The sequence below is a fragment of the Nycticebus coucang genome, chromosome 4 (assembly GCF_027406575.1).
Source record: "Nycticebus coucang isolate mNycCou1 chromosome 4, mNycCou1.pri, whole genome shotgun sequence".
NCBI classification, from domain to species: Eukaryota; Metazoa; Chordata; class Mammalia; order Primates; family Lorisidae; genus Nycticebus; species Nycticebus coucang.
In genome coordinates this window covers 85,155,808-85,177,624 of record NC_069783.1, presented here as the reverse complement: position 1 = coordinate 85,177,624, position 21,817 = coordinate 85,155,808, and the positions used below count along the sequence as shown (strand labels likewise).

Below are 21,817 nucleotides of genomic sequence, written 5' to 3'. Positions count from 1 at the left end.
GAAGAACATATCATTGGCATTAAATGAGAGTGACATGAGACATTTGTCCCTCTAGAATTTTAAAGTCCTATCCTTGCAGCAAGCTGGACCTTCACACTCCTTTCAGCTTTGCTTCTTAAAGAAATGTTTTTACTGAGCTCTTTTCATACAATTCTTTGTTTTTTTGATTATGGGTAAGAATAGCCATATGAAGATTATTTCTGTGACTTCTGTACACTTACTAGTGTAGTCAGTTAATTTTGTGTACTTTAGTATTCCTTAATATAAAAAAAAAGGGAGAAATTTATTTTAGAAAAAAAAATAAAATAAAAAGTTACTTATTCCAGAAAAAAAAGAAAAAGAAAAAAAATTTATTTTAGAACCTAGTGCTGAAGAAATACCTTTCTCAGTGAGATAGTGTGCCTCTACCAATACTACCTTTCAACCAAAATACCCTTGTGCTTTTCTTGTGCCCAGATCTCGAAATCCCCCACAAAGACCACCAGGGAGCTGAGTCCGATGTAAAAGCAAAAGAACCTTTTATTGCAAGCTCGAGCTTGCAATGAGGGGCTCTGCTGCAATGGATCCGGGCCAGGAGCCTCGAGCTCTGGACCAGGGGGTTCTTATGGTCTGGAGCAGTGGGTGGGCATGCACAGTTTGAAACAAAGGAGGTGCTTCTGGATTGGTTAGGTGGGGGTCCTTGATTGGTGGGCAGTTGTCTCATGATTTGGGGGAATTGCCTGGGCTTGTCTGGAAAGTGAAACTTACTGAGTGATATGGCAGAGAAAGCGAAACTTAACTCCTAAGATGGCACTGGTCAGTTCTTTCACTTTAGCGCTAGAGATGCTCACAGCTGAATTTAATCTCAGCTGTAGTACTTTTGTTAGCCTTGGTCACTGCTCTCATTGAGGGGCATTTGGCAGTGTTTGGAGATAGTTTTGGTTGTCACAGCTGGGGGTTAGCAGTATTGCTACTGGAATCTAGCTAGCAGAAATCGAAGGTGCTACTAAATGCTCCAGAATGAATAAAACAGCTACCTACAAGAAAAGAATTATCCTACCCAAACTGTCAAAGTGCGGTTGTTGAAAAACTCTAGCCTACATTTATGGAGTCAACTCACCCTTTTGAGCTTTTCTTTTAATTTTATTGTCTCTACCATATATGTCTTTTTAAAATACTTCAAAATGTTTTTTCAAGTGGTAGCATAGAAGTCCTATATAAGCATGACTTTAAATTTTAAAAGTTTGTTAAAGGTACATTGTTACAGTATTTTATGACTGTCATCCTCTTAGGTTTTGGTTCCCCATATTGTAGAATGTACTAGCTTCTTCTTTTTTTGGAGACAGAGTCTCACTATGACACCCTGGGTAGAGTACTATGGCGTCACAGCTCACAGCAACCTCAAACTCTTAGGCTTAAGCGATTCTCTTGTCTCAGCCTCCCAAGTAGCTGAGACTACAGGCACCTGCCACAAAGCCCGGCTTTTTTTGTTGCAGTTGTCATTGTTGGTTAGCTGGTCCGGGCCGGGTTCCAAACTGCCAACTTCAGTGTATGTGGCTGGCGCCGTAACCACTGTGCTACGAGCACCAAGCCAGCTTCTTTTTCTTTTATCTTTCTGTTCTTTATTTTTTATTGTCTTAGATGTGTCTTTGGAAACTTATTTTTCTTAATCTAATTACAAAAAGAAGTATCTCAGTCTTTTAAAAGAATTTTACTTTTAAGCCTTGAATGTGGTTAATATCACTTATGTTAGATTTCATTTGTCATTATTGTGAAATAGCATCATAAGATTCTCTATTTTCTTATAATCTTATTCCTTGTGTCAATTTTAAGTTGGCTTTTAAAAACCACACTATCATCCTAGTTTGTGACTATATTATTCTCCTGGGCCATTTCTACCAAAGAGTTACATTTTGCTGTTGACGACATTTCTAATATTATTTTCAGACTTTTAAAATTTATCTGTAATTCCCATAAGAGGCTGTGATAGGTAGAGTGACTTCTGTTTTTGTTACTTTCATTATTGGAATCCAAATTCTTTTCAGAATATTTCTATTAGTTTTTGCATTGTACTGATTGTGAAGCTATTTAGCTATTTCACTTCCATATTTGGTTATTGTTATTATATAATGTTTATAGCAGAAATTGTTTTTATGTACATAATATCCTTATGTTTTTCTTTTATTGTTAAATCATAGCTGTGTACACTAGTGCAATCAAGGGGTACAATGTGCTGGTTTCATATACAATCTGAAATATTCTCATCTATCCGTATGTTTTTCATTTGAATTTCTGTCAGGCACAACAGTGTAATGTTCCTTTATTTTTATATTCTCTTTTCTATTTTTTTTTTTAGACAGTTTTTTAAAATTAAGGTTTTATTTTTAGAAAAATACAGCTCTCACACATGCAGTTGTAAGAAATAATGCAGATAATTCTGTGGACCCTTTACCTGGTATTCTTCAGCTGTAGTATCTTGCAGAACTGGAGTACAGTATCACAGTTAGGATATTAGCATTGATGTGGTCAAGCGACAGAACATTTCCATGCTCTTTATAGCCATACCTACTTTCCTCACATCTTCACCCTCTCCATGTTCTCTGGCAACTGCTAATTTGTTTACCATTTCTATAATTTAGTCATTTCAAGAATAAAACATAAATGGAATTATGTAGTATATAACCTTTTGGGATCGGCTTTTCTTCACTCAGCATAATTGTCCAGAAACCCAGGTTTTTGAATGTATCAATAGTTAATTTTTTATTGCTGAGTAATATTCCATCATATGGATATATCACAATTTCTTTAACCACTGACCCATCGTAGGACTTCTGGGTTGTTTCCAGTTATTGGCTATTAGGAATAAAACTGCTATAAAAGTGTACATGTTTTTATATTAACATAAGTCTTCATTTCTGTAGGATAAATGCCCAATAAAATAATTGCTGGGTTTTATTCTTGTGTATAAGAAATTATCAAATTAGGCCGGGCATTGTGGTTCACTTCTGTAATCCTAGCACTTTGGGATGCCAAGGTGGGTGGATTGCTTGAGCTCAGGAGTTTGAGAACAGCCTGAGCAAGAGCAAGACCCCATCTCTACCAAAAAAATGGTTGACAAACAAAAAAACTAGCTGGGCGTGGTTGGGAATGCCTAGAGTCTGAGCTACCCAGGAAGCTAAAGCAAGAGAATTACTTAAGCCCAAGAGGTAGAAATTGCTGTGGGCTATGCACCATGGCACTCTACGCATGGCAACAGAGTGAGGGTCTGTCTCAAAAAAAAAAAAAATTTTTTTTTTATCAAATTGCCTAGAGCAGCAGTTCTCAACCTGTGGGTCACAACCCACAGAAACTGTATTAAAGGGCTGTGGCATTAGGAAGGTTGAGAACCACTGGCCTAGAGAGACTATAAATTCCAACTAGCCAATGTTTGAGTGGTCTAGGTTTTATGCATCTTCTCCAGCATTTGGTGTTGTCACTGTTTTTATTTTAGTCATTCTGATAGGTGTGTGGTGCTGATTATACTTTTATTTTGCATTTCCCTAATGGCTAATGATTAGACATATCTTTTCATTTGACATCCATATCTCTTTTGTGAAATGATAAATTCTCCACAATAAAATGTTTTTAAAATGTCCTTTTAATCCTTTTCTCTTTATTTCTGGTTTTTAGTTTCTTATCCTATATCAGTTGTCAGCAGGATACAGTCATTCTATGTCTGTACTTTTAAACTAGAGAACTAGTTTGTTCCTATTTGTTGGAATTCCTTTCCACCCTTTTGCCATCTGAAACTTGTTCTTGTCTATTTTTATGAAGAAATATTCTGGAATTTTTATGGTCAACAAAACAAAAAAGAAAAAGCCATCTTTCTGACCTAATATTAAATATGTAGTATGTATTTGGAAGCACTTGATTGAGTCTTTCTGTTGCTTGCTATCATTTTCCCCCAATTTGAATATGATAGTTTTCTTTCTTTTTATTTTTTTTAATTTAATTCAAATTTTTTGGAACAGTCTCACTATGTCACCCTTGGTAGAGTGCAGTGGCATCACAACTCACAGCAACCTCAAACTCTTGGGCTTAAGCGATTCTCTTGCCTCAGCCTCCCAAATAGCTGGGACTACAGGTACCCGCCACAATGCCTGGCTATTTTGTTGTTGTTGTTGCGGTTGTCATTGTTGTTTAGCAGGCCTAGATTGGGTTCAAACCCACCCCTTGGTGTATGTGGCCGGCGCCCTAACCTCTGAGCTATGGGTACTGCGCCATTTTTCCTTGTTCTCTTCTGAATTCATTTACTGGTTCACTCAACAAATATTTGCGTGTTGGCTCTGTCAGGCACAATGCTAGGGAATGGAAATAAAACAGTGAGTACCTTGCCAAATACAAAAGAAATCTAGTGCTTTCTTGAGCAGCATGTATACTAAAAATTAGAATGGTACAGAGAGAATTAGCATGGCCTCTGAACAAGGATGAATACAAATTTGTGAAGCATTTTCATAGTTTTAAAAAACTTTGTCCAGAAAGTCTCCATTGTGTAGAGCTTTTAGTAGAGCCTGGTAACCCACACTGAGAGAGGAACATGGGAAGTGGCCCTCAAGTTGGAGAGATCTTGGAACCCAGGGAGGTCTGCAGTCAGGCCTAGGGGCAGCAAAAGTTGTGATCAGTGAAATGCCACCCATTTTATTTCATGATCCTCTCTGTGTTATTTTGATTTTGTTAATTTTAAATGTGATCAGCTAGTTTTTATAGTACTGACTTAGTAATATTTTCTGTGGAATTTTAACTTTTGGGCGGGACTTTTTTTATTATGGTAGGTAAAATATACATGACAAAATTTGCCATTTAACCATTTACACATAAAATTTAGTGACATTTTAACATTTAAATATAAGAATACTTTGATTAAATATAAGACAATACTATAAATGCTTTGGTTTTTGAAGATTTTAGAGAAGAATTTGTGTTTTAGTCTAACACATACTTCTGGCATCTGCTATTAAATAATTCTTTGTTTGTAGATTGATTGATTAATTTTTGCATTCAACTAACTAATTATTGATTGTGTTGTGTGCCCAACATATTATTAACCCAGTTGGACATATGCACTACCCTGATGCTACTTATATTCTTGTATATCATGACTTTACTGCAGTATAAGTTTCACATATGTGTAAAAGGACTATTTTGGCTTTTAATTTTAATTTATTAACATTGTCAAGTCTGCAGCAAAAGTTATTTTTTCAAGCCATTCAACATTACTCAACAGTAATGACAGTTGAGAGCAGTTCTTTTTGATTAGAAAAATTTTATTCTCTGTTCTGAGCTCAAAAAAACACACTAGGCCAAGTGCACCTGTAATCCTAGCACTCTGGGAGGCCAAGGCTGGTGGATTGCCTGAGCTCATGGGTTCGAGACTAGCCTGAACAAGAGTGAGACCCAGTCTCTAAAAAATAGCCAGGCACTGTGGTGGGTGCCTGTGATCCCAGCTACTGCTCAAGCCAGACAATCGCTTGAACCCAAGAGTTTGAGGTTGCTGTGAACTCTACGCCACGGCACTCTACTGAGGGCAACAAAATGAGACTCTGTCTAAAAAAAAAAAAAAAAGTATATGATGTATGTTCTTGTTTTCTAAATGCAGTATTTTGGCAGTAAGCCTCCCAAGCCTTTTGAATAAGAATCAACTTTGGTCTTAATGGGTTTATACACATACAATCTATTTGAAGACACTGTTAGTATTTTAAATAGCACCTGAGTTCCATAGAATATCATATAGTACTTCTGTGATTGGGGTTTTGTTTGGACTTTAGAATTAGTGTTATATATACTTCATAAAATATGATGAGTGAGATTTTTGTTTCCTTTTGTTGTATTATTGAAGAATATGTTTAGCAGTGGGTAATAGAAAACATGACCACAGTGCCTTATAAAAGAGCTATGGGATTAGGTTTCTTTTACTCTCTCATTGTCTGTCCCTACTTTCAGCTGGTTGTCTTGTTCATGGAACTTGGGCCTGTTCATCAGCACTTTCTCCAAGTCAGGAGTCAGCCAGTGAGAGGTGAGGTGTGTCATCCATCAGAGCCAACTCTCACACATCCGGGACATTCATAAGATGCATTTGTTTATAAATAATTCAGCAGTAGCACTTTATATTTGCATGTGTGTGATAGTTTACAAGACTTTTACGTATGTGATCTCATTCAGTCTTCACAAATGAGGAAAACAGCTCAGATGGCTGAAGAGACCTGTCCTAAATTACAGTCAGGAAATGACAGAGCTGGGGTTCAAACCCAACTCTCTGTGGTCCAAGTCATATGTGCACTAAATTAACAAGGGAGAAAAAAAGCCCAGCCACTCTCTTCCAAATTGGCTTTTGTAGATTTTGAAGGGAAATCCTTATGTTGGGTGTGGCTGCAGTGGGGTCCTTCTAGTCTCAGCATACACAATTTTAGACTTAAATCTATAGGGCCAGGCTGCTACTTTTAATTTAATCTTAAGGGTATAGATGCTGTTTTTCAGTAAACTGATATAGAGAGCAGTTTTAGGTTCACAGAAAAAATGAGTAGAAAGTACAAAATTTCCGTGTACCGCAACCTCACCCCATAGTCTCCACCACTATCAGCATCCCAAACCAGAGTGGTACATTTGTTACAATCAATAAACCTACATTGATACGTCCTTATTACTCATTATGTAACAATGTAATATAAAGTCCATAATTTATATTAGGGCTCGCTCTTGGTGCTGTACATCCTGTAGGTTTGGACAAATACATAATGCTATGAATTCACCATCACAGTATCATACGGAATAATTTCACTGCCCTGAAACTCCATTTATTCATCTTCCCCACCCCAACCCTTAGCAAGCACTTTTTTTTACTGTCTCCATAGTTTTGTCTTTTCTAGAATGTCATATAGTTTGAATCATACAATATGTTGCCTTTTCAGATTGGTTTCTTTCACTTAGTAATATGCACTTAGGTTTCCCCCATGTCTTTTCATGGTTTGATAGCTCTTTTGTTTTTACACTGAATAATATTCCATTGTCTAGATGTAGTGGTTTATCCATACAGCTACTGAAAGACATCTTAGTCACTTCTAAGTTTTGGCAATTATAAGCAAACCTGCTATTAACGTCTGTGTTCAGGTTTCTTTGTGGATGTAAGTTTTTAATTCATTTGGGTAAATACCAAGCTGCATGATTGCTGGATCATATGGTAAGTATATGTCTAGTTTTGTTAAGAAACTGACAAAGTGTCTTCCAAAGTGGCTATACCATTTTGCATTCTCCTCAGTAATGAATGAAAATTCCTGTGGCTCCATATCCTTGCTAGCATTTAGTGTCAGTGGTCTGGATTTTGCCCATTCTAATAGGTTTTTTTAGTGCAGTCTCTTCATGACGTATGATTTTGAACATTTTCTCATATGCTTACTTGCCATCCGTACAACATTCTGGTGAGGTGTCTATTCAGGCTTTTTGCCTATGTTTTAATTTTATTGTTTTCTTATTGTTGAGTTTTAAGAGTTCTTTGTATGTTGTGGATAATAGTCCTTTAACAGATAATGTCTTTTTGAAAGTATTAATGTCAATATTTTCTTGCAACTTGTGGCTTCTCATTCTTTTGAAGGTGCGACTTTTTATTATGAAATAATTATCTGTTATACCTGCCTTTTTCTTTTTGGAACGTAAAAAATATATTTTTGTCCAAGCTTTTATCTAAGTTTATTTTGTGCGGCTATTAAAGAATACCTGAGGCTGGGCGATTTATAAAGAATATAGAAATTTATTTTGTACAGTTCTAGAGGCCATAAAGTCCAAGATCAAGGTGCCAGCAGAGTCAGTATCTGGTGAGAGCTGCATCCTATGGAGGATGGAAACACTGTGTCTTCATATTGCAGAAGACAGAAGGGCATGGGAGGGTGAACTCCACTCTTCAGTGTCTTTTATAACAGCATTCCAATTCATGATGGTGGAGCCTCATGGCCACATCACTTCTTAAAACCCCGACTTCTTAACACTGCCATATTGACAACACCTAAATTTGGAGGGAGACACATCCAAACATAGCAACCTCTTTTGAGTCAACAAGTGTACAATATGCATTTAGGTTGACCTTTTAAAAATCCATGTCTCCAATCCATTTGGATTGGTTATCAGTTTAAATCTTTCTGTAACAAGTTTTATTTCTGAGTTTATTTTTGCTCCTTTTTTTCTTACTACATTGCCTCTTTGTTTTGTTTAATAATCAGAAATTTATACCTTTTTCAAAATACAAGTGATTTGTTATTTAATATTTCTAGTCATAGTTTTTTCCCTGTCTCCCATCTTTCTACTTATTTTTACTAATTCAGCTCAAGAAAGTTTATGAAGTAGGCTATGTTCAGGCACTCTCGCTGGGTTACAAACTCAGGATGCAAATTAAGGGTAAGACGTAGGCCCATATAGACAGCAAACTTTTATCATTTAATAAATAGAATTATATGGAATTTGCTTTATGTTTACTTTTTTCTTTTCATCTTCATGCAATAATGAGTAATAACTTTATATTTTAGAATATCTTTTTGATATCATTATAATTCCATATTTATGTAATTTATTGCTTATTTTAGCCATACACAGATTCTTGACACTTCTTCTATCTTTATACTAATTTTAATTAGTAAATATTTTACTTTCCTATTCTGATGTTAAGAGAAATGAAGTATTCTTTGCAACTAGCAAACTTCTTTACTCCTTTAGAAAAATCACAATTGTTACATGTGCCAGATAGACAATTCCCCAGTCACTCTGTTTTCCCTTGGATGTGAAAGCTTCCTAGGGTCTGGATTCCATTAGAAGTAAACTTGTGGTGACTCCTGGCTTAGCCAAGAGCCATAGCCCTGGAGGAAGTCTGTGTGTCATTGTTTGTGAAGAGCTTGATGTGTAACAGTTCTCAGAACTTTAAGTCTTATGAAATTCCAAAAGAGATTTGGAGGGTTGCCAACTATTTGTCATGTTAAAGATATTTGGGATAAAGGGGAGGAAATAATCTTGTGCTACCACCATGATTTCTTATAATGAAGATTGTAGTATTCATGTGATCTCAGACTACAGAATGTTTCTCCCCAGCAAGCAATGTAACCACCTAACACTGATAACACATATAGTACCCAGGGTCTGACAATTAAGTTCCTGAACTTGCGATATGCACTTACATTGGCAGCACTGTGTAAACAACTTGGTAAGGTTTTATAACTTTGGTATATATCAGTGTCTCACGTCTGTGCTTTTGTCAGCGTGTAGCAGTGTCTTGCTGAGTGGCATTATTGTTGTTGCATGTTTTTGTGTGCTGTTGCAAGAATGTTGGAGCTTGAATTACAGCAGTGAACGAAAATTTATAAATTTCTTATTAAACTTGGCAATAGTGGAAGTGAAATCCAGGGACATGTTAGCCTAAGTTTATGGGAATAATATCATGAAGAAAACGTCTGTGTACAAGTGGATTAAATGTTTTTTCTGAGGGGAATGAAAGCGCCACTGATGAAGAGAGGTCAGGGCAGCTAGTAACAAGTAGAACTGATGAAAACATTGCAGAAATTTGTTAAATTTGCATCACAATCATCAACTGACTGTGAGAAGCAGAGCAGACCAAGTAAACATTGATAGGGAAACAGGAAAATCATAACTGAAAATCTTGGCCAGCAATTCATAGCTTTTACTTCGCTACAGTGTACCAGCTCACACAGTACTGTCTTATGAGGGAATATTTAGTTAGTAAACGAATAATTGTGTTGGAACACTCTCCCTCTTGCCTGGTCTTTTTCCTTTACTCAGAGATAAAGGAAGTATGGAAAGGAAGGCATTTTGGTGGCATTCAGGACATCAAGGGTAATATGAGAGCCCAGATGGCCATTCCAGATAGAAAGTTCCAAAATTGCTTTGAAGGGTAGACTAGGCACTGGAGTCAGTGCATAGATTCCCAAGGGGAGTTCTTCAAAGGTGACCCTGGTGACATTCAGCAAAAAGTATGTACCACTTTTTTCTAAGATAAATTTGCGAACTTAATTGTCAGACCTCACATTCACTGTATCTTATCCAAGTTTCTCTCATTTTTCTGAGGACTAGTGAGTGACAAGGTCCAGGCAGACTAAACACTGTCCGTAGGCTGGTGTGTGGTATATGGGTAGTTCTACTTGGGCAGCCTAAAACATTCTGTTTTCCAGTGTGTCCCTTACAAGATCTAGAGCTGTTCTTCTGATTTGTGAGTTGTCTTGGGTGTCACAGTGATTTCTAGCAGGCTTCCTTCCCTAAAAAGGTCAGTTTTAGGACTTCAGGCACGCCAATCTGTAGGTTGGCCAGGTAGGCTGCACGTGCAGAGAATTGCAACCCTAGGTAGCTCACAATTTAGAAAAGTCAGTCTTTTGTTCAACTAACACAACACAGTAATGTAGTTTAAAGGTACATAAAATAACTTTGGGAGTCTGTCTGCTACTGATCCCATTTATTGGAATGGCTAATCATTTGGCTATCTCTCTTTATTCCATCTCGTTGAGCAATCCTGACTATACCCCTTTGCTTTCAGCGGTTCTGCGAGTGGCTGGCTCCCTGCAGAAGAGCACAGAAGTGATGAAGGCTATGCAAAGTCTTGTGAAGATCCCAGAAATCCAGGCCACCATGCGGGAACTATCTAAAGAGATGATGAAGGTTACTTAGCCCTGCTTCTTTTCCCAAAGCACTGAGTGATTCAGGAAGTAGCAGGGGTTAGGAGTATGTGTGGGTAGGAATGGACAGACAGCAGCTGCTGGACAGAAATGAATTTAAGGAGCAGCTGTGAACATGTTGAAACTGAACATGGCAGAGTCTGGGTCAGATTGCAAAGTGTTCCTTAGAAGACATAAAAGTACACCCAGAGCTCTAGGGGAGGTGGAAGATTCAGGGAACAACCATTTAGAAATTAAGGGGCTATGGTTTGCAGTCTCCATGGTGGAAAGAAACATTACAAAAATAGGTAGCAGACTAGATTCAACTTACAGGCTGTAGTTTGCTGATCCCTATTTTAAACTAAAAAAGAGAGAGACTGAGAACCAAATAGAAAGTACATAAATAGCTGCCAATCCCCAGGATCAGGGTCTGACAAAGGCCTGTCTCTGGTGGCCTTCAGATAGTAATAGGGACAAGGAGGGCACTGTCACTGAGCCCCCAGAGCCAGGGATACACCAGACTCGTTATCCCAGCCAGTTCTCCCAGCCAGCCTGGAAAGGTAGGTATTTTTGTCACCTTTTTAGACAGAAGGAAGCTGAATCTTTGAGCTGCCAGGTAACTAGCCTGAAGTCACCTTATTGTAAGTGAAGATACGGAGTTGGAGCATAAGCGCCTGACCTTATCACTTGAGCTGTCACAGAGGAAATGGTGATGGGAAATCCCTTATACAAGTACTGTTTCATGCTTCAGAACTTGGCCTGACAACTAAGAATGTGCATCTCAAATCACTGTGTAGAGTTTGTGCATAGAAATCACCTCCCTTTCTCTTGGGGAGTTTCAGTGATGAACTTGAACTATACAGAAGGTTATAAGACATGGTGAGAGGGACTGGTGAAGAAAATAATAGAAAAGAGAAGCAACATAAAACACCCCGGGCCAGGTCTTTGGAATGAGAATTCCTTGGGCAGAAGCAGTAAGGAAGGAGCTGGGTCAGGAGGGTATGTGCTTTAAAAGTGGTATGTGGATGTCTTGGCCCCAAGTTGGTGACTGTAGATCTAGAACTGGATATCATGAAAATTTTTGGAATGCTTCTCAGGCCTACTCATGTTAGGTCATATAGACACCAAGATTGGAGGGAAGTGCTGTTTTTAGAATCTGGGGTATTTTTTACAATGGTTTCTGAATAGTGGAATAATATAAATTTGGCAGAAGGCTTCCATATAGTAAATACTGAAGCTCCCATAGAAGTTCATCTCCTGGAGGGCAGGGGCACAATCCTATTCATTCTCATTATCTCCAGAGCCTAGCCTGTTTTATGGCACACAGCAGGGATTTGAATGGTTGCCAATTGAATGACTGAACGAGTGACAACTTCTGCCTCCAGAATGTGAAGGACTATTACAATCAGGATTCTTGTGGGCTCTTTAAACCAGTTAGCAAGTGTTTGCTGAACATGTTTTATAGTATTCCCAGCACTAAGATGACTTCCATTTTGGAAGGCCCTCAGACCCCAGCTAGGTGACCATGAATGAATTTGTTCATTTTGGTTAGAAGGAAAGGATCTGAAGAAGGGAAGTATAGGGTACTAGCTAGATTCATCCTTAGAAGAAACGTGGGTAGGATAGAGTTGCTTTAAGTTTGATCCCGTCAGCATAGTGAGAGTTGCTGAGTACAGGGGGCCAGAGCTGTAGTTGCTGCACATCTTGCTGCTCCTTGAGTCACCGAACATTACAAAACTAGGAGCTCATTTCTTTCAGGTGACAAGCAATCAAGATTTTTTTTCTCTGGCAACTTCTCAGAAACGTGAATCCATGCTTTTCTTCTGCCCTCCACTATAACTGCTCAGCATCTTTCTACCTCTTCTGTTCGAGATGTCAGCAGTCCCCTTTTTGACACTGAAGGGAGCTGTTCTGCTTCGATAACAAAGAACTCTTGGTAGAACTTTGGGGGTTAAAGGTACTGCTAAGCAGGAAGACTGCAAGGCCTGATTGTGTTGGGCTGGTGTTAGAGCCATTCACTTGTGTCTGCAGTGGTGCCACCGTTAGGGCAAAGCACAGGGCTTCCCTTACCTTGTTGGGCCTAGAAACATTGTTTTAGTTTTGCTGGGAGTGGGTGAATTGATTGATCCTTGCAGACCTACCAGATTACCCTAGGCCAGCAGCTGTAACTTGGATATCCTGCAAAGTTCTTCAGTCAGGGTGGCACCTGTGGCTCAAAGGGGTAGGGTGCCGGCCCTATATGCCAGAGGTGGCAGGTTCAAGCCCAGCCCCGGCCAGAAACTGCAAAAAAAAAAGTCCTTCAGGCTTTTTCTGGATTCCTAACTGTTCTTGTTAACACAGTATCTACTACTATGACTCCAACCATTTTTCTTTTTTTTTTTCTTTTTTTTTTTTTTTATTGTTGGGGATTCATTGAGGGTACAATAAGCCAGTTACACTGATTGCAATTGTTAGGTAAAGTCCCTCTTGCAATCATGTCTTGCCCCCATAAAGTGTGACACACACTAAGGCCCCACCCTCCTCCCTCCATCCCTCTTTCTGCTTCTCCCCCCCCATAACCTTAATTGTCATTAATTGTCCTCATATCAAGATTGAGTACATAGGATTCATGCTTCTCCATTTTTGTGATGCTTTACTAAGAATAATGTCTTCCACTTCCATCCAGGTTAATACGAAGGATGTAAAGTCTCCATTTTTTTTAATGGCTGAATAGTATTCCATGGTATACATATACCACAGCTTGTTAATCCATTCCTGGGTTGGTGGGCATTTCGGCTGTTTCCACATTTTGGCAATGGTAAATTGAGCTGCAATAAACAGTCTAGTACAAGTGTCCTTATGATAAAAGGATTTTTTTCCTTCTGGGTAGATGCCCAGTAATGGGATTGCAGGATCGAATGGGAGGTCTAGGTTGAGTGTTTTGAGGTTTCTCCATACTTCCTTCCAGAAAGGTTGTACTAGTTTGCAGTCCCACCAGCAGTGTAAAAGTGTTCCCTTCTCTCCACATCCACGCCAGCATCTGCAGTTTTGAGACTTTGTGATGTGGGCCATTCTCACTGGGGTTAGATGATATCTCAGGGGACTCCAACCATTTTTCATACTGTATTCTAGCTCCTGCATTCACAGATTATATTTGCAATGTTAGGGTACTTCCCAAAATAGCCACAGGCAGGGAACACACTCATCTATCAGCAAGTTGTTCCCCAAGTATTGCCATTTATAGTTTGAGTTTCTTGGGAAGCTCTGCTGCTAGCTAGTAGTGGCACTCCCCAAGCTTAGTGCTGAACTTGGAGACCCATTTCTTTTTGGGCCTTTGTTGGCTCTCTGCAGAGGACAGCATCCAGTGTTTCCTTTGGCCAACTGTTAACCCTCAGAAGGGTAGACTGGACTTGGAGAGACTGGAAGGTGGTCCTGATGGTGTTTAGGGGTGCTTGATGTTTGATGGAAATAGATTTAATAGTTGAAGGAAGCAATGTGTTTATTCTGTGTGTAGGCTGGGATCATAGAGGAGATGTTAGAGGACACTTTTGAAAGCATGGATGATCAGGAAGAAATGGAGGAAGCAGCAGAGATGGAAATTGACAAAATTCTGTTTGAAATTACAGCAGGTATGAACATGAGATTCACTCTTTCTCTTCTTTTATGGCTATTCTTGCTTTTTAAGCTATAACTCCTTTCTACTTTTTTTAATAGTATAAAAGTTCTTAAAAAATAAGCATGGTATCTATAACCATCTTAAAAAAAATACAAAAATAAAGAATTCTTAAAATTTTTAGAGTTTCCCTAATGGTAAAGGGCAATATCTCTCTCACATACTGCTGTTAGGAATTTAAATGGTACAAACTTTCTTGAAATCAATTTGGCAGTAACTCTTTTGCCCTTGGCCTAAAAGATTAACTTCTGGGAGTTTAATAGCATTATTTATAATAGTAAAAAGTTTGAAACAAGCTAAATGCCTAATATAATAGTAATCAGATCAGCTGTATCTATTTTAATGGAATACTATACACCTGTGATATATGATATTGAAGTATTCATTAACATGCAAAGGTCTTCCCAATATATTATGTGAAAAAAACCTTGCTACTGAAATGTATCCTTTTGTGTACAAAATGTCTACAAGAATCTGGAAGAGAGAATAAATAAAAAGTTATATCTAGGTGATGGTTAATTGGTTTTTAAACTTAATTTTTACTTCTAGAGTTTCTGAGTTTTATAATTAATTAAAACATAGGTGGGATTTAGTATTTGTTCTAAGTTGTTGGGAGAAAGGAGACAGTTACTCCAAGAAAACACTTTGTGAAGATTTAGAAACTGTTTGGTTTTATTTAGGGAGAAGATTTTAAATTTAAGTTTCAATGGTGTTTAGGAATTTAGGTCCTTCAGAACTAAGATTCTTTTCTTTTTTCTTTTTTTTCTTTTCTCTATACATGTTTATGTGTTTATTTAGTTTCTAGTTGAACCAAGATTCTTAAAATCAAAACTCTTTGCAATTATTATGACTTTGGTATTGTTAACATTGCTGTTTGTACGGCAGATCCCCTCCCAAACAGCCCGTTTTACTGCCCCTTTTCTCTATTTGTCAGATTGATCTAGGAGTGAAAGGCAGGGAAAAGAGAAGAACCACTCTTAAGCCAATATGGTATTAACTGCTCTTTCTTTTCAGGGGCATTGGGCAAGGCACCCAGTAAAGTGACTGATGCCCTTCCAGAGACTGTACCTGTAGGAGCAATGGCCGCCTCAGAGGATGAGGAGGAAGAAGAGGCTCTGGAGGCCATGCAGTCCCGGCTGGCCACACTCCGCAGCTAGGGGGCCAGCTGGGCCCTTGAGCTTTCCTCGTGGCTCACATGCTAGGTGTACACACACTCCTCTGAAGAGCCACCATCATGTACCTCTTGCACTACAGCTCTGTCATGAGGCATTGCATTTTGGAGAAAGTTCTCTGCTAGTATCTCTTCATTATCTGCAGAAGTTTTGGGACCTCAAAGGGATTCTTCCTTGGAAGGTGGTGTAATTAAATGGATCATTTTCAGGAGCATAAACAGAAGTATCTTAATTGGGGGAGGGTAAAGAAATCCACCGTTTCATGAAGCACTTCTGGAAAGAGACGATTGCCTGAATGTTGAGGACTTTACATTTTTTTGTCTGTAAAACACTATATAAATGGATTTAATAAATTTCTGCTTTAACACTTGGCCCCATCATAGATTATCATGTGTAATGAACTTTCAAGGTGTTGCAAAGAGAGGAGGGGCTATAGCCAGGAGTATGGGACTTGGAAGCTCAGCAGAAGTCACTTCTGCCCCGAGGGTGCTATTTCCAGCCTTCACATCACAGTCATGATGTGGGAGCCATTCTTCTTCATTGTCTTCTGTTTAACCAAAAGGACATTAGGGAATTGTGGTGCTCGTCCCATTGGCTGGTTGGCTGTATCATGGCTGGTGTGTTTTTGGCCTTTGTCCCTTCCTTCCCTTTGCAAGTTGCACCAAGAACAGACAGCTGTAGGATTAGAGTTTTTCACCCTCTCATTACTTATCCCTGCTTTGAGCTGGTTGTCTAGTACATGGGACTTGGGCCTATCCATTAGCACATTCTCAAAGCCAGGAGCTGACCAAGAGAGGCAGGTTGTGGTCGTGTATCATAACCAAATCTCATGCATCTAGGACATTCCTAAGGTACATTTATAGATAATTTCAGCAACACTTAATAATTGTATATGTGTGACAGTTTACAGAGCCCTTTGACATAGATGATCTCATTCAGTCTTCACAAGGAAAACAGCTCCAGTGGCAGAGCTGGAGTTTAAACCCAGATCCCTCTGGTCCAAGTCCTGTGTGTGTACTAACTTAGCCAGGGAGGGAAAAAACACCAACTACTCGCAGGTTTTTGTTGATTCTGTAGCAAAATCTTGAAACAATGGGGTCCTTCTAGTCTCATCATAGAAGATGGCAATCTTGAATCCAGAGGACCCTCTTATTACTCCTGATGTCATCTTAAGGGTATAGTTTTTAAAATAAACTATTTTTTAGATCATTTGTTAAGTCCAGCATATTTGAGCAGAAAATGTAGAGATTTCCTATACACTGCCTGCCCCTACACATGCATAGCCTCTACCTCTTATCAATATCCCACACCAGAATGGTATATTTGTTCCATTCTACATTGACACATCATTATCTTCCAAAGTACATCATTTATATGACGATTCACTCTTGGTGTTGTCTGTTCTATGGGTTTGACAAACACTTAATGTCACGTATTCAGCACTATGGTATACCATAGAATAGTTTCACAGCACTGAAACTCCTTTGTGCCCCACCTATTTCCTCCTCCCTCCCTTAATTCCTACTGGTTTTCTTTTACTGTTATAAAGTTTTGCCTTTTCTAGAATGTTATATATTTTGAATCACACAATATATTGCCTTTCAGGCTGGCTTCTTTCACTTAGAAATATATGCATTTAAGTTTCCTCCATGTCTTTTCATGGCTTGATTACTCAGTTTTTAGTGCTAAATAATATTCCATTGTCTGGATGTACCATAATTTATTCCTTCACTTATTGAAAGACATCTTGGTTGGTTCTGAAGTCATTATGAATAGAGCTGCTGTAAACATCTGTGTGCAGGTTTTTGTGTGGACATAAGTCAATTCATTTGCATACATGCAAAGGAGCTCAATTGTATGAGCAAATGTCTAGTTTTCTAAGAGACTCTCAGAGTGGCTGTACTATATCCAGTTACACTGGCAGTAACTGAGAGTTCCCGCTCCTCCACATCCTTACCAGCATTGGTATTTTCAGTTACCTGGATTTTGGCTATTGGGTTTTTAATGGTATTTCATTATTGCTTTAAGCAACATGATTCTGAACTTTTTTTTCATATGCTTACCATCTATATATCTTCTTGGTGAGGTGTCTGTTAGGTCTTTGGCCCATTTTTTAATTGGATTTTCTGATTATTGAATTTTAAGTGTCATGTGTTTTGGATTACAGTCCTTTAACAGGTCTTCTGCAAATATTTTGTCTCGGCCTGTGGTTTGCCTTCTCATACCATTCACAATGTCTTTTACTAAGAGATGGTTTCCTTTTATTTAAATCCAGCATATCAATTTTTCATGGATTGTGCCTTTGGTATAGTACCACCAAACCGAAAGTCATCTAGATTTTTCTCCTGTAGTATTTTATAACAGTTATAGTTTTGTGTTTTACATTTAGTTCTGTATCCATTTTGAGTTAGTGTTTATAAAGAATATTAAAGTCCTGTGTCTAGGTTCTTTTTTTGCATGTGGATGTCCAGTTACCTAGCACCATTTGTTGTTGGAAAGATCATCTTTTCTCCATTGTATTGTATTTGCTCCCCTCTGAAAGATCAACTGACTATCTTTATGTGGGTCTGTTTCCAATAATTGATTTGTCTCTTTATTTAAACAATATCACATTATCTTGATTATTGTAGCTTTACAGTATGGCTTAAAGATGGGTACTGTCAGTTCTCTGAATTTGTTCTTTTCTTTCAATATTTTGCTGGCTATTCTAGGTCTTTTGCCTCTTCATCTAAACATAAGATTTGTTTTAATTTTTAAAGAAGTCATGTTATTTTCATTCTTGCTTTTAGGCTAAGTCAACAGCACTGTTGGAGGCACAGTGAGCCAGATATTTTCTTAGTCCTAAAAATCTATGATCTGGAAGGCAAATAGTGGTTATGCAGACCTGCCGTAAAAGTTTTCTTCTAGATACTCAACTTATGTCAAGCAGTAACAGCATCTTCACTTCCCCTAGCCTAACTATAGATAAGGATCTAATTGGTGCTCTATTAAAACCATTTATTCAATTGTAAGGGCACTTAAGCTATCATTCCACACCAACACCCTTGTTTCAAAACAGCTTACTCTTTTGAAAAATCACTTTCCAGCTTCAGGTGGTCACCTAGTTCATTGTAGGCAGGCTGTAACCTGACCTTCCCTGCCCCTCCCAACTTTCTCCATTTCTTCTATCAATCAAAGATGCTTCCTGAGCAATAAGCAATGCAAGTTGCAAAGGCTCACATGTCCTTAGGCACCCTTGTCTTGTACACGTGTATTTCTAGATGTTTGTCTCAGAAGTCCTGAAGGGAAAGGGTTATGACTCATATTTGTCCCCAGATATTAATAGTACTATCACATCTGCTCAGGGCCTGTCCATAACCCCATTATCTGTGGTTATGAGAACACCAGAAAAATCATACTGCTTTCAAAGCTTTGAATAACTGCAATCATTTTTCTTGTCTTTACCTAGAGATAGGTGCTCTTCAAATGCTAATATGTAACAGTAAAATGAACATGGAAAGTGGTTAAGCTAAACATAAAACAGGTTCCTTTACAACTTTTCAGCTTTCATATACTTTTTCCTAATTTATTTGACCAACATAGTTTTGAGACATCAGAATTAACATCCCCCAGACCCGTGAACCATTTCAGAAATTCAGGTCTAAGCCACAGAAAGGAAATACCTTTTTTAAGGGATGGTGGCTCACATGTGTAATCGCAGTGCTTTGGAATGTCAAGACAAGCAGATGACTTGAGCACAGGAATTTAAGACCAGTCTGGGCAACATAGCAAGACATGATGACATACACCTACAATCCTAGCCATTTGGGGAGGCTGATACAGGAGGATTGCTTGAACCCACTCCCTCCCCAACTGCACAGCCTACATTCTCAGCATGGGTCCTTAGGCCCTGGTTCCAGAGGGAACAAAGCAGACCTTATTCACAAATCAGCATGTTTGTCCTTACTTGTCTGTGGGGACTAACACAGTATGCTTACCTCCAGTTTGCATAACTGAACCTACTTGGCAGAAAAGTAGCAGGCATTGCTTAAAAAGATTGTAAGGCAATCAAAAAATTGTGTACCTGCCTGAGGCTAAAGCTTGTAATTGAAACATACAGTGGATTGTCTAAAACCTGGAAAGAAAAGCTAGGTTACTAAAGGAAACCAAGGGCATTTAACTATAGGAAACTGGAAAAATACTATATGAATAAAGTGAGAATATCAATAAAGAGAAGTAGGGGTGGTGCCTGTGGCTCAGCAAGTAGGGCACCGGCCCCATATGCTGAGGGTGGCGGGTTCAAACCCAGCCTCAGCCAAACTGCAACAAAAAAATAGCTGGGCGTTGTGGTGGGCGTCTGTAGTCCCAGCTACTTGGGAGGCTGAGTCAAGAGAGTCGCCTAAGCCCAAGGATTTGGAAGTTGCTGTGAGCTGTGTGATACCATGGCACTCTACCGAGGGTGATCAGGTGAGACTGTCTCTACCAAAAAAAAAGAAAAGTAAGATGGAACCACATTAAAAATTCTAGAGCTGGGGTCGGGGGTGGGTGGAGCAAGATGGTGGACCAGAAAGATCATGAGCTGAGCTCTCATAGAACGACTGGGGGGAAAGAGAGAAGCCAGCTATACCTAGTGAGGGCACCTTACCCAGAGTTATAGCTCAGGGAGCACAGGGAGGAGGTGGTTGGCTGGATACAGCGAATGATCCAAAGCAGTGGAAATCTGATGAATTAGGCAAGTGATTGTGACTGGTTGGGATCAGCAGCCTCCCCTTTGAAGTCCAGGATGGGAGGAAGCCTTTCCAGAGTTTTCAGTTGTTGGGGGAAGCTGCATACTGAGTAGAAAGCTTGGAAGAGTGGACAGAATTGAACAGTATACAGTAACCTGATTTGAATGCTGGTGTTAGAGTCGATTTGCTGTAGGTTTGGGGGTAGTGAGGCACCCATACTGAGAAGTTCTCAGTGGCCAGTGGGCTGCCATTGTGGGAAGGTCATGAGAAGGTCTTAGCAGGGCCCAAAAGCATGGCCATCATAATTTTGCCTGTCGGAATCAGAATTCCACTCTTGGGACAGGCTGAGGGACTCTTGCACCCCACAGGAACTGGAGTCAGGGGGCACCGTGAAACCTGCCCCTGGAGGGTTTTGTGAACTTTTACGATCCCAATCTGGCAGGGTCTGAATGCTGTGGAAATAATCAGGTCATCACCAAAGGCAACTAAGTTTAGAATAAGGACCATAGAGGTTGCTGGCTGTCCTGTCTCCTACAAAAACCACAGCACCACCTAATGTCCCCATGATATATTGCAATACATTGAGACTTATGTTTATTTGGCCATAAGAAGAGTTTGAATTTGCTCAGGCTAAGGCCACTTCAAGACCTGAGCTTGAAACAAGGTAATGTGAAGCAAAGGAGGCAGTAAAAAGTAAAAAGGAGGACAAGGAGGTCAACAAGAACACATGAGGAACCAACAGAAAAATTCAGACAACATAAAAAACCAAAACAGGCACTCCCCCAAAGGGACCATAAGGCAGCTATGGCAGAAGACTCCATTTAGAAAGAATTAATAGATTTGACAGAAGGGGAATTTAAAATATGGATGATAAAGACAATAAAAAGAACGGATGAGAAAATGGGAAGACAGAACCAAAAGTTGGAGGAGAGATATATAGCATATAGGAAGGATATTGTGGAGATAAAGGAAAGGAAGGAGAAAATCAGGGAATGTAAAGATGCAGTAGGGCGGCGCCTGTGGCTCAGTGAGTAGGGCACCGGCCCCATATGCCGAGGGTGGCGGGTTCAAACCCAGCCCCGGCCAAACTGCAACAAAAAATAGCCGGGCGTTATGGCGGGTGCCTGTAGTCCCAGCTGCTTGGGAGGCTGAGGCAAGAGAATCACGTAAGCCCAAGAGTTAGAGGTTGCTGTGAGCCGTGTGACGCCACGGCACTCTACCAGAGGGCAGTACAGTGAGACTCTGTCTCTACAAAAAAAAAAATTAAAAAAAAAAAAAAGGAAGTTATCAAAAATAGATTAGACCATGGAGAAGAAAGAACCTCAGAGCTAAAGGATAAAGTTCTTAAAGAGGCAGAAAAGAAGAGAAAGTAGAATAGTTGCTCAGAGAACTACAACGCTCCATGAAGTGTTCAAACATATGAAGAATAGGGATTCTGGAAGGGGAAGAAAATTGTTCCAAAGGAATGGAGGCCCTGCTGGACACTATCATGAATAAAAACTTCCCAAGTTTTACAAAAGACTCCAACACACTCCTTTCAGATGGATATCAAACCCCAGGTCATCTCAACTCAAACAGAGCCTCTCCAAAACATATTGTAATGAATCTGTCCAAAGTCAGGATGAAAGAAAA

At 39.2% G+C, this 21,817-nt stretch overlaps 1 protein-coding gene and 1 non-coding gene across 2 annotated transcripts in view; both read left to right on the top strand.

Moving 5' to 3' along the window:
• The window catches only part of CHMP3 (charged multivesicular body protein 3), a 46,507-nt gene extending 30,656 nt beyond the window's left edge, over nt 1–15,851 (top strand). The window contains exons 4-6 of the mRNA XM_053588102.1: nt 10,538–10,659; nt 14,149–14,263; nt 15,322–15,851. Coding sequence (XP_053444077.1) covers nt 10,538–10,659; nt 14,149–14,263; nt 15,322–15,464 — 380 coding nt within the window. The 3' untranslated portion in view covers nt 15,465–15,851. The remainder of the gene's footprint in view (nt 1–10,537; nt 10,660–14,148; nt 14,264–15,321) is intronic.
• Nucleotides 4,373–4,480, top strand: LOC128585187 (U6 spliceosomal RNA). The gene has a single exon (XR_008379920.1). It is a non-coding gene; the product is annotated as a U6 spliceosomal RNA (small nuclear RNA).
• Nucleotides 15,852–21,817: the final 5,966 nt, after the last annotated feature.